The sequence below is a fragment of the Diabrotica undecimpunctata genome, chromosome 7 (genome assembly GCF_040954645.1).
Source record: "Diabrotica undecimpunctata isolate CICGRU chromosome 7, icDiaUnde3, whole genome shotgun sequence".
Taxonomy (NCBI): Eukaryota; Metazoa; Arthropoda; class Insecta; order Coleoptera; family Chrysomelidae; genus Diabrotica; species Diabrotica undecimpunctata.
Window position 1 is genome coordinate 48,794,377 of NC_092809.1, and position 18,361 is coordinate 48,812,737.

At 35.7% G+C, this 18,361-nt stretch overlaps 1 protein-coding gene across 1 annotated transcript in view; it reads left to right on the plus strand.

Moving 5' to 3' along the window:
• Positions 1–18,361, plus strand: part of dysc (whirlin protein dyschronic) — an 832,089-nt gene that overhangs the window by 356,598 nt on the left and 457,130 nt on the right. The window contains exon 11 of the mRNA XM_072538906.1: positions 5,878–5,935. Coding sequence (XP_072395007.1) covers positions 5,878–5,935 — 58 coding nt within the window. The remainder of the gene's footprint in view (positions 1–5,877; positions 5,936–18,361) is intronic.

Genomic DNA, 18,361 nt, shown 5'->3' on the forward strand with positions numbered 1-18,361 from the left:
GCAATTTACTTAGATCAAAACATGACGGTCAGAGTTTTAGTTGCTTACTGAATTTTTGTTTTGGTAGCTACTGTCTCAAGAATTTCTCACTAGTTACTACCAGAGAGATTAAACAAGTATGTACTGTAAACTTTATAAGATTTTGTTAATTAAAAAAACATTAATGGGTGCCACAGTTACCCCAAACCACAGTTAACCCATTTCACCTTACTTACAGTTCCAAAAATAATACCGTTAAAAAGTGAAATCTGAAAAAACTTTTTAGTAAAACTATAAAGTATAAACTCAGATTGTAATTGGTATTGAAAACTAACGAACTGTAGCGAATCACCAGCTCTAAGCACCGAGAAGTCTTCACTGTCTCCTCTATTGCTCTTTTTCCAGTTCTCCTCACCACTACTTTCATATTGTGGCCGTATCAAAGGACCTTTAAAAGCACTCTGAAGGGTAAAAAAAAATTAATCAGACAGTAATCAAAAATAAAACCATTGGCATAGACAAATATCAATTACCAAAATTGATTATGCATGCGCCACATTAAAAAAAAATGATGTCGTTAACTAATCTTTAGAATCTATAGAATAATCTTCATGTGTGTCTTTCATATGAGCTATATATGCAACATTAAGGTTTCTAATGTCCAATGGCGGAGGCACATCTTTTAAACTAAGTTTGTTTAGAGGAAAGTACAAACCACGTACATTCTTTAGAATGTTCACCCTGAATAAAGAATCAACATCAGTACAATAAACTAAATTGTCATCTGCCGCAAACAAAGGTTGGAGGGAAGTGCGGGTATTGCCGCCCACTTAAGCAATTTGTTGAATTAAACAAAAACTATAGGTCTTGAAACAGAATTTCAACTGTCAAAATACAGTCATGTTATCGACTTCTAATTATTTAAGCCTGAAAGTGTTGATTTATTTTATTTTGCGGAGTATTACATTTATATTCACAAACCTACACTCGGGCGGAATTATCCGACCATGCGGGTAATTGCGCCCAGTGATGGTATAATACCGCCCAGGGTTACATTATATGAAAATCAAACACAAAATAATTATTTGCTCACAAACAACATCTATATATTTATTATGTAAAAAAACATATTCAAAGAACTACTTAATTAAAAAAACGAATATAAAAACATTTAAAATTACTCTCTATTTGCAATAATCGCATACAAATGTTTTGTGATTATCATAACCACTGCATTCCTTATGCGCCCATTTATGGCAAACTGCGCATCTGTACCACATTTCAGATTTTCCATATTCACCACAATACATGCATTCTTCTTCTATGTCGCTGTTGGGATCATCGGAACTATGATCGTTGCAAATTTCCATTTCATCGTGGGATGAAGCACTTGAAGAACTATCGTCAAACTTGACTTTCCTCGTGGCGCGTTTTACCTTTTTGCTGACGTTTTTGCTTTTCTTTCTTCTGTAATTTTCTATTCTCTTTCTGCTCCAGTTCTATTTTTTCTGGAGTTGCCGTCAAAATCTTTGAAATGCCTAATTTTCTACCCCTCTTTTTTAATTTATTTTCTTTCACTACGCACAACGGTGTCATTTGTTCAATAGATATATCTCCTTGTCTCTCGTTTATAAGCTCCGATTTTGATGATGAAGGAGCGACATCTGCCTGAGCTTCGATGACTTTTGATGTACTTGGAATAACATCAGGTTCATTTATTTCCAAGACTGCATCTTTTGAAGGTACTCGATTTGGTTTGGAGGTATAGGGAGTAATATCAGCTTCAGGAAGTTGTAGTTCGACAGCGGGAATGTAGAAAGGGTGGAAGGCAAACAATCTTCATCCGTGAAAATATTCGGTCTATATGGAACAATACCACTTATTTCAAAGCCTTTTTGAGCTTTTTCCATGGTGGCTACATGAACGAATGCTCGATTGAAAATTTCCGATATATCAAATGGTGTTATTTGTTGGTGAACATTTCGTCTCATATAGAGAGAACATTTACTTGAATAGGCAGATTTTAGCGGCCCAAAGAATGTCAGATCTAGTGGCTGTAGCTTATGGGACGTGTGGGGCGGAAACGATAACATAATGATCCCATTTTCACGGCAAAATTCATATGCAGATAAAGAACAATGACTGCTATGATTATCAAGCAACAGCAATGCTGGGTTGTCCTTAGAAGTAGATGCGTGTTTATTAAAATGCTTAAGCCAAATCAAGAATAAATTTTCATTCATCCAGCCTTTGGTCGAGCATTCATATATGGCACCTACCGGTCCATTGCGTTTGAGCTGATCCGACATTCGGATTCTAGGATAAATAAACATCGGTGGTATATATATCCCTGATGCACTTACTGAGCAGCACACAGTTATATTTCGACCTCTCTCCCAGCTTACAGCTTTTCCCAGTTGTTTGACACCTTTTGGGGCTATAATTTTGGATGGCACCTGCACCGTGGTAATACCTGTCTCGTCGACATTAAATATATGGCAGGCTTGAAAGTTATATTTTGTTAAGACTATATTTAAATTTGTGAAAAAAAGGCCTACACTTTCAGCATTAAAACCCGAAATTCTCCGTAAACTGGTTGCCTCGGGTTTCCTCAAACTAAGATTTGGATGTCGTTTTAAGAAAGCTTGAAGCCAGTCTTTACCGGCCATTTTTTTGTCATCGTTGAAGCAGTTTTTAATATTATTTTTAACTGCAAACTCGTAGACGATTCTTCGTAAATCAGTGGCCGTTAGACCGTAGAACATCTTCGCCAGATAGATGCAGCGATCAGCCACTTGCTGTTCTTGTTCACTGGAAAATATAGGATTACGACCTAGTTGTGCTGCACAAGCATTGTCGGCATTTAGTCTATCTTTTAATATAGAATATGGGATACCTGAAAAAAGAACATTAGAAAATGGATTAAAAAATAAAAATCCTATATTACCAAACTCTCTTGCACTTTGCCGTTTTCCCTTTCCGTTTCTAACTGCATTTATAGCTTCCTGAAGTTGTTCTGCACTCCAAGTTGCCTTTTTCCGTGAATTCACCGTTGCCTTTGGCATTCTTTATCCTAAATTAAAAATGTATAAATTAATGTTTAATACCGCTCACTGGAGGGTAATACCGCCCAAGTTGGGCGAAATTACCCGCCATCGCCATATTATAAGCAAAACAATTGTTAATCGTTATTTCTCAAAATATTGAAAGAATTTGTTTCGATCCATATATATAAGAGGACCGGTCACTAATTAATAAAAAAATCAATAAATTAAGTATAAAAATAAGTTACTTACAAATTATTTTCGAGCACGTAAATATTATAGCGGCACCACACAAAACACGTTTATCTCTGTCAAAGAACTAAACGTGATTATGGCTGGCGATCTTGTTGCTCGCTTCTCTCGGTAGTATCGTGACGTCACTTCAACGTTGTCAAAGTTACTATTTCTCTATGTTTAACATATTGTATAGAGTGGGCGGTATTTGCCGCTGGGCGGTAATACCCGCATTTCCCCTATTGTTCTCTTCCTAAGTAGATTACAGGCTTTTAGTCTGGACTCTAATAATTCTGCTTAGTTCTTTGGCAAATCTAAATCACGAACTAGATCGTCGAGTTTTCACGAAAATTAGAGCCTTCTATTTCAGTTATTTCAGTTTTATATCTTCAACCTCGATGATTTTTGTGTGTAAATTCAAATTTTCATGTGAGACTGGGATTGGCAGTTTGTCACTATGAGGAACTGATCTGATACTGAAAAGCAAGTTGGAATATTTAACAACCTTTTCAGTCTTGCTTTTTATTGGAGTAATTTTTATAATTCAGGATTAATAGTCTCTAAAGTGATACCTTGATCCTCTCCAGATGATTGTAATCGCAAATGGTATATGTCGCGATTTTTCTTGAACCACTAAGTAATATTACACAAGAAGAAACAGAACATATACGACCTCCCAGATTTGCCCTGTGCACGGATTTTATTACCAAAATAATGTTTATATGCTTTTTTACCGAAAGAGTAATATTCTTTCTTTGTGATTTCAAATTTAGTTCACCACATATATCACAAAAACTGTTTAGATGGTTTACACAATTTTGGGGTATTTTAAGATAGCTGTTCTTTCAATAGTTCACACTGGAAAGTTAGACGACTAGTTTACTATAAACAAATACACATGTACATATCTCTTACTATACAAACTAAAGTAACTCATCAAAAGAAAGCAGTTCATGCGACATTTAGCTAAGCATTATTCAGTTTGCTGGAGCTGTTTTGACTGGTCTGGTGCGTAAAAGCAAGACGACTATTATTTAACCATAAACAATATACACATATACAGCGTTTTTACTTGATAAACGGTTTGTAACTAAAACTAAATCGAAGTAACTCACGTAAACAAAACAGCGCGTGGCGTCGAAGGGCTCTACGTTAATGTGGCTTAGCATTGATTTTATCCATATACACCCCCTTTACGTGCAGCGGTACAGCTCACTTCAGCGGCAGTGAGCAGGAAATTGAGCAGGGAAGTTGTCATCCTGAGAATGTAAATACGTCGCTCGCGCTGCCGTTACTCATGCCACTGCGGTTGTCGTACGCAGTGGCGCACCCAGGGGGGGGGGGGTTTGGGGGTTAAAACCCCCCCCCCCCCCGGACCCTATTCCGACACTGTTACTCACACATTTTAAGGACTCAAAATGGAGGTAACATCATAAAAAAAATTTCGGTGACCAACCAAACCCCCCCCCCAGAGGTCAATTCTGGGTGCGCTGCTGGTCGTACGCTCCCTTCGTTGGCGGTTTTTTATTAACGGAAATCAAAGAACTTGCAGTCACTGTTTAAATATGTCTTGTCGGTGCACGGACTTATTTGTTTATTGTTTGGTAAATTTTTCATTAACCATGGTTAAGTGGAGCAATGACCAAGTGCTGAAGTTTTAGAGCTATATATTCCAGTGGGAGGTTATTGTGGGATTCTTCACATTAAGACCACAAAAAAGCACAATGTACCCGATGCGGTTTGTCCTTTAAATTTAAATTTGGTCCTTTAAAACGATATTAATTGCTTTACAAACTTCCGGTACAATCAGCGAAATTGCTGGTGATGATACTTTAAATAAATAATGCAAACTTTAGAAAAATTAAAGACTTTTTCAGCATCAACGTTTTTTTTTTCTACCTCAATTATTTTTAATAGTTTAGATATTTTTGGAAACTTAAAACAGACAGAGCTGACGCTGCTGTAATTTCTATGTAGCAACAGCAATGGCTGCATGTAAAGGGGGTAATAGACCTTTCGGAAGGGGCTGTATTAATTAAAACCCGCGCAACCAGCATAATAGAGAACAAACCATTTATTGTTATCTATAAAAAATAATTATTTTTAACATCCGTAAAATTACAGATAAACTGAGCCCAATGGGCAACTTTTTAGATTATATTCGGTTTCAGCATAGCAAAATACAAACGAAACGGCAATAATTATCTAATTAACAAAATTGCTGTCGAACAGTGGATCGAAAAAGGTCATTCGATTTTTTCTTCCTCTAATTTCTTCAATCCTTTATTGTTTGAATTATTGTTTTTTAAAATAGTAATGTTTACACTGTGTATCTTAATTATAACATTTTTTATTTATTTAAATCAACCTATGTGGATATTACCGCCTCTCGGCTTAATTAATTTATTATAACAATGTTTTATTTACTTAATTTGTAACAAGATATATTCATTGATGGTAGGTGCATACTGGAACTATTTCAAAAATAGTTCCAATATGTATCTACTGATACACTTATAGTTCTAGTTATAGTGGTATAGTAGTTTTCAGTTACCTTAAACTTTAACCTTAAACATTGCTCTTGAAGCAAAGATATAACGTTATATTTAACGTTTTTTAGAATACGGCCGGCAAGCGCTACAGGAAAATTAAATGATAATGAAGATCACCAAAACCAGGTGACTGCAGTATTTTTCTCCTTATATTCTTCCTTTTTCTCTATCTTCGTAGGCTTGTAGAAACACAAAATAAGCACTAGACTAACTCTTCTTGATGCTTATTTTGTTTTTAGAGCACTGGCACCGACATATTTCTATCATGTTTCACTTGCACTCCCTTTACTATAACCTCTTGAAATTATTTCTGTTATTTTGAAGCTTGTATCCTAGGTGTTGTGTAGCGTAGTAATACAACAACTTATAATCTAGTCTTGAAAAATATTATGTAGTGCAATGAAGATATTTTTCTGCTTTCGTTAGTTATAAATATCTGCTTTAACACACTGTAAGTTTTAATATGCTGTTAAAAATTGGATTTTACTGAAAACCTGATTTATTTGTGCCATATTATATATATATATATATATATATATATATATATATATATATATATATATATATATATATATATATATATAAGTATGTTGGAAATATCGGGTATGTGGTCTAATATTAAATTTAATATAGACCACATACCCGATATTTTCAACATACTTATAAATTGTTTTTTGGTCGAAATACTGAAATAATCGGATGTTATTGACTGTCGATATAAACAAACAACGCAGTTTATTAGGGCTGCAGTCAGTAGGTTTGGCCGGGATGTTATAGAAACACTCTTTTGACTTTCGGAATTCTTTTATTCCTTCTTCAAGACACTGTAATTAGAAGAAAGTGTAAATATTTACAACATATCTCAAATTGTCATTACAACTTACTAGTCGTTGAGATTATTTTTGCAAAGCTACAACACTCAACATTAAAAACACTCATATAAAATATAACATTTAAAATAATGGAACAATATACATTTTAAAATTTAGTTGGAAAGTTAAAATTTTGTTAGTAACATCTTTTCATGGTGTGTTTGACTGATCCATAGAGAACAGAAAAAAAAAACAAAAATAGTGTGATTAAAAAGTAATTAGGAGTTCTTGCTATTATATTAATATAATAATATAATATAATAGAGAACAGAAAAAAAACAAAAATAGTGTGATTAAAAAGTAATTAGGAATTCTTGCTATTATATTAATATAATAATATAATATAATAATATAATAGCAAGAACTTCTAATTACTTTTTAATCACACTATTTTTGTTTTTTTTTCTGTTCTCTATGGATCAGTCAAACACACCATGAAAAGATGTTACTAACAAAATTTTAAAATGTATATTGTTCCATTATTTTAAATGTTATATTTTATATGAGTGTTTTTAATGTTGAGTGTCGTAGCTTTGCAAAAATAATCTCAACGACTAGTAAGTTGTAATGACAATTTGAGATATGTTGTAAATATTTACACTTTCTTCTAATTACAGTGTCTTGAAGAAGGAATAAAAGAATTCCGAAAGCTCGACCAAAAGTCAAAAGAGTGTTTCTATAACATCCCGGCCAAACCTACTGACTGCAGCCCTAATAAACTGCGTTGTTTGTATATATATATATATATATATATATATATATATATATATATATATATATATATATATATATATATGTATATATATATATATATATATATATATATATATGTATATTTGAAAATTTCAAGTTTCTTAAATATTTTTGCCTCTGGTGCAGTAATAACCTTTTTTTTTTTGGGTAATGTATTTTCTATTTGTCATCAATGTTTGTTTTGAAAGAAAAAAAACCTGGTTTTTTAGTGTTTTTATTGAAAAAAAAAAACAGAAAACAAATCAAATTGTTGATAAAACAGACATACGAAAAAAAAATGGAAAATACAGAACGTGGTAAAAAATCAGTGAAATTTCAATGACCAATATCGTGTATTGCCTCTCCTTGCTCTAATAACATCTTGCAGACGACGGGGCATACTCTCAATTTTTCTCCGGATTAAATGTTGTGGTATGTTATTCCACTCTCTCACTAACAGATCCTTAAGCTCCTGTGCGTTGTTAGGAGGAGGTGTATGGGTTTGAATACGTTTTTTCAAATCGTCCCAGAGATGTTCGATGGGTTTCAGGTCCGGAGACCTAGCTGGCCAGGGTACCCTCGTAATTCCAACTTCGTCCAAGTATTACACACTGATCCTGGCAACGTGTGGTCGCACGTTGTCCTGCATAAAAACGGCGTTTTCTCTAAGCCCTGCCATGTTGGGCATAACATGTTCTTCCGGAATCTCCGTAATGTACCTTCGTGAAGTTAGGGACCCATTTTCGATGAAGGGTAATTCTGTGTGGAAGTCGGAATATATACCTCCCCAAGCCATGACCGAGCCTCCACCAAATGGCATTCTTGGAGCAATGCAAGCTTGTGAAAATTGTTCACCGGTTCTCCTCCAAACTCTTACACGTCCATCGGATCCACTTAGGCAGAAACGGGATTCATCTGAGAATAACACTTTGCTACAATCATTAATTCCCTAATGTGCGTAATGTCGAGCAAAAGCTAGTCGTGCAACTCGAGGCACCCGGCGAAGTAGCGGTCCTCCAGCCATTACACGAGAAGGTAGTCAAGAAGAACGAAGTCTTCTTCTGACTGTTGCAACACTAAAATTGCGATTTCGTATTTCCTCTAGACGATTTTGATGCATAACCGCAGTTGAGGTCCGGTTTCGTAAAGCCTGAAACACAAGGAAACGGTCATCTAGTGCCGTGGTCGTTCTTCTTCGTCCAGAGCCAGGTCGCCTGGTTAGCAAACTTGCCTCCTGAAAGCGTTGAAGCACTCGTTGAACCGTAGAAAGGCTTAGGCCAACAGTTCTTGCGACTTGCCGTTGAGTGTGACCGTCTTCCACAAGTGCAACAATTTGTGCCGTTTCAACAACAGTCAAAGGCATTTTTGTCAAAAAATAGACACTAATAATGGCACTAATAAACACTAATTGTGGCAATAATAAACGTTTGTCCGTTGCAATTGAACAGAGACATTTAAAACAAGCGGAGTTACAGGTAGCGTTCATTTTGGGAAGTGTGCACTTTACCGCGAAATCGGCACTATTGGAATTCTTTGTTACAAAGGAAACCGCAACAATTCTCAGAAACATGCATTAGTTTGTATTTGTGTTATTATTATTTACGATAAAGCTCGTTAAAAATGAAATATCGGCGATTCTCAAGGTGACCCGGATTTTATGATCGCAAGTGTATATATGTGCCAATTTGGAATATTATTAAATAGAACCTACCGTATATTGTTACCAATAATTCATGCCAGTAAACTCCACGGAAACACGCCGAAGAAGCATAAGAAGTCACGCCGCTGCCCCTTGCCAAAGCTTCAATGAAGCCTCAGAAGACATTTTCGCTATTGTATATAAAGTAAACCCGTACGGAAAGGTCACTGCTGACCGGGATAACCTTTAAGCGGAGCCTGATCGAGGAATTGGACAGAGCAATCTAGTCCACCTCCAGCAGTCAGGTAAAAGCGCCCACGTTCAAATCGTAGACTTCCTCTGGTGAGATCATCAGAGTAGTCAGTGATGACAAAGGGGTGTTAGCTTGGCTGGAAAAGGTTACAGCTAACGTCAAACCGTGGGAGGAGGCATCATTGGCTGTACTCAGTGATGATAAGCTCCCGAAGCTTACCAAAGCCTCTCTATGGATCCAGGAAGATGCTACCACCACCTCTGATGACCCAGAAAGAGTGCTGCTGAGGCTAATGGCGCAAAATCTAGACACGGCAGTTGCGAGATGCTGCACCTTACACCATAAGGTAAAAAAGGATACTAATGGATCTCTGTTCCTCTTCGAAATCAGAGACGAGTACATGGCTATTCTTAGGAAAAGAGCAATGAGGCTGAGCTACACGTTCACCTCATTGACTCTAATAGCAAGCACTAACAAAGTGGAGAGCATCTCCTCGAAAACAGCTACCTTAGACACTTGGCAGTCGAAGACGGCTACTGAGACTGAGACACTCATGGTACCACCGCAGGGAGACGAGCTTAAAAATGGACACCTAAACCATGCGCAAGGAGGTGGGAACAAATAAGGTTACCATTATTCAATGCAACCTCCAACACAAAAAGGTGGTAAAACGGAGGATGTAATAGCACTAATATAAGAACCTTTATGACTATATTATTAGAAAAGATTTGTATATCTTAAATAGATGCACCGAACCTACCTTTATTATTATTCGTAGACAAACAGTCAAAGATATAAAATATAGAAATAAAATTTAGAACTGGTAGGTATCGGAGGACATCTCTATATCTAACCACCGCTGGTTAACCTATGTTATTAGTCTGAAAAAAAGTCTTATCAAATCTTGCGACCCTAAGAAGACCGATCTAGAACTCTACAACCGACTCTTAGAAGATGCTCTATGGAATGAAAAGGTTTTAACTCCAGGAACTAATACAAAATTGGAAAGATATGCGGTATCTATCCAAAACAAAATAAGCTATTCTTATAAAAAATACTGTCCGATAAGGATGGTCCAGGAAATTCGCAAAACCAATTCTTGGTGGTGCACTGAACTAGAACACCTTTGGAAGACAGCAAGAATAGCTTTTAAAAGAACAAAACGCACCAAACTGAAAAAAGATTGGAATTATTATCAATCAAACCTCAGAGCTACAAAAAGGGCTCTGAAAGGACCCACATCGCCATATCGGCATATTAATGAAGGAAGATGGAAGCAAAAATTCCAACCTTTTCGAAAGTGTTAAGATCTTGATAAAAACATACTCCTCCGATTCTAGCTCCTCAACAGTACCAAACTCGTTGGAAGAAACAATAATACCCTCACTGAGCGACTGGCATCTCACCAAAACAATAATTAATAAGGAAATGTTAAGATGGGCCAGATTGTGTTTCACCGCTTTTAAGTCACCAGGGCCTGACGGCATATATCCAGCCATACTACGGTGGAGACTTGATGTCCTTCTGCCGCACCTTGTGGGAATATTCAGAGCCTCCTTAGCTCTGAGATATATTCCTAGGAAGTGAAGAGAGGCACTTATGGTTTTCATATTAAAACCAGGTAGGATAGAATACACCCTATCAAAGGCTTTTCGACCAATTAGCCTAACATCCTTTCACTTGAAAACGATGAAAAAGCTATGCGAGAGGTACATCAAGGATGAAATTCTAGTTCATAACCCACTTCATCCAATTCAGCATGCGTATCCTTCCGGAAGATCTACCGATTCTGTACTGCATCAAGTAGAGAAAAGAATTTAAAGATCACTGGATAATTAAGAATCCACCCTGGGTACATTCTCAACTATCATTTCCCAACTATCACCCAACAGCTTAATGTCAGGAATGTTCCCTTGGTCATGAGCGAATGGATGTTCAGTATGCTCGCTAATAGAGTAATAAGCATAAATGTAGAAGACGTTTCTGTTAGAGGCATGGTTGCAACGGGGTGTCCAAATAGAGGGGTGCTATTACCACTCCTCTGGAACATAGTTCCAGACACCCTGGTTGAATAACTCAGCAGCAACGGGTTCGACACAATAGTCTATGTAGACGATATTGCCCGCCTGCAAAGCGGCAAGTTTGAGAACACCCTATTTGAGAGATTACAAGTTGCTTTCCGACTAATAGAAACATGGTCCAAGGAACACTCACTTTAAATAAATATTAAGAAGACAGATATGGTGCTCTTCACTAGAAAAAGGAGAATCACGGGCTTAATACCTCCAAGGATTCTAAACTACAGCCTAAACTTAGATGTTGAAGAAGTTAACATATAACTCCCACTTGGATGTTAGAGCTAATAGAGCAATAGATTGTCTATGAGTAGTGTCAACGAACGATCGGACGCACCTGGGCCCTTTCACCCAGGGTGATTGCCTGGATCTACACTGCTTTTATTAGGCCAATGCTAATATACGGAGCTATTGCTTGGGTATCAAAAGTGCTAAAGACAACAGCGATTAATAAACTGAACCATATTCAGCGAATGGCTTGCATGGAGTTGGTCATTGGCTTCACCCTTTTAGACATATATGTTAAGGAGGTGGCACTGGTGACAATGATGCGACTGTGCTCAGCTGGTGCAAACCTTGATGTAGGAATGGCACAATTTAGAACTCGTTTCTGGCGGGAAGAGCTAGATGCGCTATCCCTGCTACAGGCAGGCACTCAATTGAAACAAAATTTGTCTTTGACAAACCCTACAAAATCAAAACAAGACGGTATAAGGAGCCAAACGTGGCAAATGTGTATTGCATATACACCGAAGGCTCCAAAATAAAAAAAAAAGCTTTAGATGCGGGATATACTCCAGATCACTAAACCTAAAAAAAAAGTGGGGTATGGGCAAAAAGAGAGCAAATAGACAGCAATTTGCTGTAGGTATAGCCAACCTTCAGTAATGGGGAAGGCACCTTAAGAAGAAGATGGGCAAAAATGCCCATACCCCACTTTATTCTTAGGTTTAGTCATCTGGAGATTAATTCAGAGCGATGAATCCTGGTAGGATGAAATATGTATAAGCGAATATACAGAGGCACTATACGGAAAACCAAATCTTAACTGTCTTTTTTTTTGGAGAACAAAAATGGCTGTATCCGTGATATCAACTATGTTCTCTAATATGTACCTGGAACTTCCATTCAAAAAGCTCTACAGTTTGTCGCACCTTGACTTTACAGTATACAGAACGTAGGGCAGTGCAATCTTTATGTGAGTTTTTAATGCGGCAATGTCGATTTTATCCAAAGAAATTTGTAATCCATCATAAGAGAGCAAAAAATGACGTAGATATTTCAAAGCTATTTTTGGAAATATCAAAATTTCAAAAGCTATTGCATGAGATGTCGCGTGATATACTTTACCAATTAAAATTTTTTGCAGTTGTGAAACTTTTATATCACAGCGTACAATATTTATTTATAAAATATATCTGTCCTAGTGTTTTGTTTATATTCTAAAAATAGCAGTTAATAGGAGGGTGGTATGGTGGTAATATATTTCATCGCACATATTTAATTTCCTTCGAAGCAAAAACAACCTGTACTGTACATTTATTTTACGTATTACAAGGTAAGTACTTTACAACTTTATTCTCCAATTTATCTTATAGATCATACCGCAATAGTAATATTTTTATCACACTGGTACAGGGGTTTTACTTTTATAAACACCGCAGAATTCTGTTCACGGTGTAACTGAATAGAATAAAATAGAATAGATTTCGACAGTCTAACACATTTTAATTAAAACTTAAATTGTGCATGGAAATACTTATATTCGTAAAACAAGAACTTGGCGGCATTTTTATTATTATCTTAAACTGCAAACTTAAGTCATGTCAGTTTTATCAAATATCTCGATGGAAATAAACCACCATTATGAATTATAACCATTATGTGACGTTTTAATAGAAGTTGTCTTTATTAATATTATACATTGTAATTCAATGGGGACAGTCAACTCTTTTCTCTTTTTTCAACTCCATTCTATTAAAAAATCCAAAAATAAACTCATAATGCTCCACTAACACAGTACTTTATGGTTTTATCCTCTTGCATTTAGATTTTAGCAAATTATTTTAATGAGCAACTAGATCGCACTAAACTCTACGTAAAACTTTCAGGACAATCTGATGAAAAACTAAAATCAATACATATGAATAAGCACATTGACAATCAAATTGAAGATTTTCCCAACATTATATTGAAAACAGTTTATCACAGTGCAAATTGATGGATAACAATAAGAAGAATTGAATATCTACAAGAGAGTTAGACAGTTTTTTATCTCTACTATTGTTTAACTTCGATTCTAAAGAATGATTGAAAAGTACTTACAAAAATATCAAATCGGCTGTTACATTTAACGAAAAATTAATTAATAATTTGCGATATATAGATGACACTATGGTAATTGTAATGAAATGAGCATAGAAATCTACAACATATAATACTTAGATATTATTAAGTATAAACGGTTCTGAGATGAGAATCAATATAAACGCTAAAATAAATGGGCTTTCTGGTTACTTTGTCCAATAAAAAGCTAGTTTTCGATACCAAAGACAGAGGAATATTTAAATTAGCCTCGTGGAGAAACGAATATAACCAGATCTATGCTCTGTCTCAAAAAATACTAATGGTAGACCGCTAACAGTTGCTAAAAGTGTCCTCAAAATCGTCCTGTGTGACCAACGGTACATCAATCCAAATAATTAGATCACATTCTCGACCTAGGTGGAATCTTGGAAAAGTGAACTGGAAGAATTATGTAAACAACTAATCTTACCTTGAGCTGGATCTCACCAACCAGCAAAAATTAGGAGAGATTTGGGAGTGCAGTCATAAGAACTACGAAAATAACCATCCCATCGCACATATATGTGTCTGAATGGATTGAAATATGAGAAGACATATACGCACAGTATCTCGAAAGTGATAAACGAGAAGTAGCCGATGAGCTTTTACACAACGTCGATACTGTTAGACCCTGAAAATAGATAGAGACTGTTAAAAATTTTGAATTAAAAAAATTAAGTCGACAGGCATGATTCCTGTTACAAAAAATTAGAGGAGCTAACTATTCTACACTGCCGAACAAAAAATTAGGACCACGCCCTAATTTGAATTTATTTTAGAAATTAATATTCTGTTTTAACTTTTTTCGGTTGTAACATAGTATACTAACGGATCGCTTGAAGAAAACAACGTTTTTGTCCTTTAAAGTTTACTAAAAGAAATGAAAATAAACGATTTTCCTTTGATACAATTTGGGACAATTTTAATTTGATGTGCTTTTTGTTGAAAAAAAAGACATTTTAAGAACTTTAGTAGTGGGTATTCTCTCCTCTGGCAGTGATAATAGCTTGAAAACGACAAAGCATGCTCTGGATGAGATTTTGGTTCACATTCTGCGGAAGATTGTTCCATTCCTGTACTAATATGTCACGAAGCTCTCTTGAACTTCTGAAGGCCGGCACATGACTCCATAAACGCCTCTTCATCTCAACTCAAACATGTTCTATTGATTGATATCTAGACTGCCAATATGTCAAATTCATCGTGTGATTTGATCGTCGACAAGATAGTACCTATCCGAGCAATGTGGCAATTATCATGCAAAAATGTTGCGTCGTCTCCAATAATACCCATAAATGATAACATATGGTCTAGAACCTGTTTCAAATACATATAAGTAGTTAATGGCCCATTCTCGATGAAGACTAACTCCGTGCGAGCATCAAACGATATGCCTTTTCATGCTATAGCTGACCCTTCACCAAATGAAATGAAATCTCTCGTCTGGATGTCGTCACACTCTTACACGTTTATCTGACCCAGTAAGACAGAATTTTGATTCATCGAAAAACAATACACGACTCAAAACCTGTATTTTACAAGCCAAGTGTTCTCGTACAAAATCTAATCTGGCAAGTGTTCACGGGAAAGCGGCGGTCCAGTTACTCTAGTTCGAAAAGATAAACAAGCAGCATAAAGTCACTTCCTAACTGTCCCTTTAGTTACATTGACATTTCTCTTTTCTTATCATTTCGACAAACGACCAAGCGGTCAGCTCTAGATGTTGTAATTCTCCTTCGACCTGAACCCGATCTTCGAGTAAGCAGATTCGTCTCTTCGTACCTTTCTTTGCTTGTTTGATACTTGATAGGATTTCTTTTTTTAGGTTACACTGGCTGTTAAAATTTGCTCCCAAATATTTTATGGAAGTTACTTTTTCTATTATTTACCCCTTGACATACAAATGTAAATTTGTTTGTATCTTAAAAAATACTAGAATTTTAGTGATAGAAACGTTTAAATGTAAACCGAACATTTCGATATAACGAACTACCGCATTTATTATATTTTGTATTACTTGCTATTAGGACGGTATCATCAGCTTACCTGATGATACTGTGAGCGTGTACGTGATAAAATATTTCTTGGAACTGCTCGGCACTGCATTTGAAACAAGCTGTATGTATGTCGTGCTGGAAGATCGACCAGGACTGTTAATAGGGATGTAGTCATTTTTAAACCAATTGAAACATTCTTTTATCTGTTTTTCTTATAAATGATTATGTCTCTTCCGACATTTGTAGCAATACACAACAAAATGTGACGACTGCAAAAACAGGAAGTTTCTATAAGGACTATAGAAAATGTCACACCGAGAGTGCAGTACGGCTAATATAGGAATGCACAATTGCCGGATTTCACGTCTTGTGCTTGGCGATACAAACAGGTCCAAGTGATAGTCACAGAACCGTACCCAGATCTCTACGCCGGGCTCTGTTATTTATTATAAAATAATATATTGATAAAATAATTGCCTTCAAGTAGCCAAATAAGAGGCATGAATTTGAATAAAAAGACCTTAAGTTTTTAGCGAGAATTTTATTATAAAACTGTATACTTTATTAAACTAACAAATGTATTTTAAATTACATTTCTTGATAGCTATAAATATACCGGGTGGAACCTCCGGTAACTCGATTTCCGTGCACCCAGCCCAATATCCAAGAAAAACTTTTTCTTTTGTAAATATGTGAAAAATTATCAGGAACGGGAATATCGAAAAAGCTTTGCACATTTTTTGCAACAACATAAGTTTACCTAGTTCCTTGGCATAGCAACCTGGTAGTTTTCAGCGAAACCTTGTGTTATTGCATATGGGATAATGGTTTTCCTTGCCCACACTTGACCAGATGAGCAGATATAAGGTTTATAGTGTAAGTTATTTAACATTATATTATATTTATACTTTATTAAACTAACAAATATATTTTAAATTACATTTCTTGATAGCTATAAATATACAGGGTGGAACCTCCGGGAACTCGATTTCCGTGCACACAGCCCAATATCCGAAAAGCCCATACTCTGATTGGACTGGTAAATGCATTTTATTGGTTATACAGTGTAAAATAATCGAGGTTACTCACAGATATTCAATTAATTATACTAAAGTCGTCCTTTACATCCGAGATGTCGGATTCGCTTTCGCTACTCTCCCCTGTGTTCGCGTGTACTATCAATTGGTCTACGTCATCTTGCAGGTTGTCCGCAGTCCACATCTCAGTTTCCGTTTTCTCAACAACATGAGTGACATAATTGCGCCAATTTTGCTCTGTGACGCGTGCGAAACCGTCGTCGATCAACTGGCGTACCTCGTCGTTTTTAAAAGTGGTATTATGGGTACCTACATATCGCTTAACTTGGTTCCACACCATTTCTATAGGATTCAATTCGCAGTGATATGGAGGAAGCCTTAAAATATAAAGATTATGTTGTGAAGCATACTCATCAAGATGATACTTATCGTATTGATCTTTAAAAGCACGCGCTGCTTCTAATAGCTCGGATTTCAAATAACACTCCTCGAAAAAAATGTCTTTTTCCACTAGCCATTCCTTGATTGCAGCTTTATTCCAGGAATTGTTAGGGAATCTCTCTTTACGGGAGTGGTACGATGCATTGTCCATTACAATGACATTCCTGCGACCATTATTTGGTAAATTTATTATTAATGTCTCCTTAAATCACGACTCAAAATATGCGGCATCCATTTCATCGTGATAGTCGCCAGCATTTTTCTTTGCCAGAAAAACACGCTGTGTGCCAGGAAGGAAACCTCCTGAAAAACCATATTTAGGTGATTATGTTAATGATGGTAATTTGTAGCAGAAGTTTTACAAAAGAAATGAAGACCTATTTATAGAAACAACATAACTGTATTTTTAATATTTTACATACAATAGAAAAAATCTAATTTCTATGAAAGAATTGGAAATTTGAATATTATATATAATATCTATAAATAATATCATTTCCAAGTTTCCAAATTCTTTCCTAGAAATTATGTAGGTTTTTTCTATTTTATGTAAAGCATTAAAACTACAGTTATTGTATGTTGTTCTTGTAAAGAGGTGTTCAAATGTTACTCTTATGAATATGATTCAATTGTATATCTCATGTTGACGTTTTATATGCAAAATTCATAGTTTTCGTTGTCAATAACTCATTAATGCTTTTTTATTCTACTGTATACGTGTACATGATATAAAATATTTTACTCATACTGCCGCAGATGCATTTTATCCAAGCCGGTCCTGTGAGACAATGAGCAATCAACAGCTGGAGAAAACCGACAACCCTGCGCGTTTATTCTCCATAAGAAAAGCATTGCCGTATCTTACCCGTACTGCACTCTCAGTGTGACATTTTCTATAGACACTAGAATGTTTTGGATGTAAAGTTATAGTATAGATGACATACTTTTGGGGCAGATCTTGTATGTCACTATTTCTTTTCTAGTATTTATTTTTTTAGTAATCGTTTTTTGACGTAGTTGTATGTAATGTTTTTTATTAAATATCTTCTCTTTGGATATATATTTTAATTATTAAGCCTCAAATCCGCATATTTAGGAGGAAGCATTTAAATATCTTGCATACAATTCAACTACATTCTTTATAATACAATTTACTAACT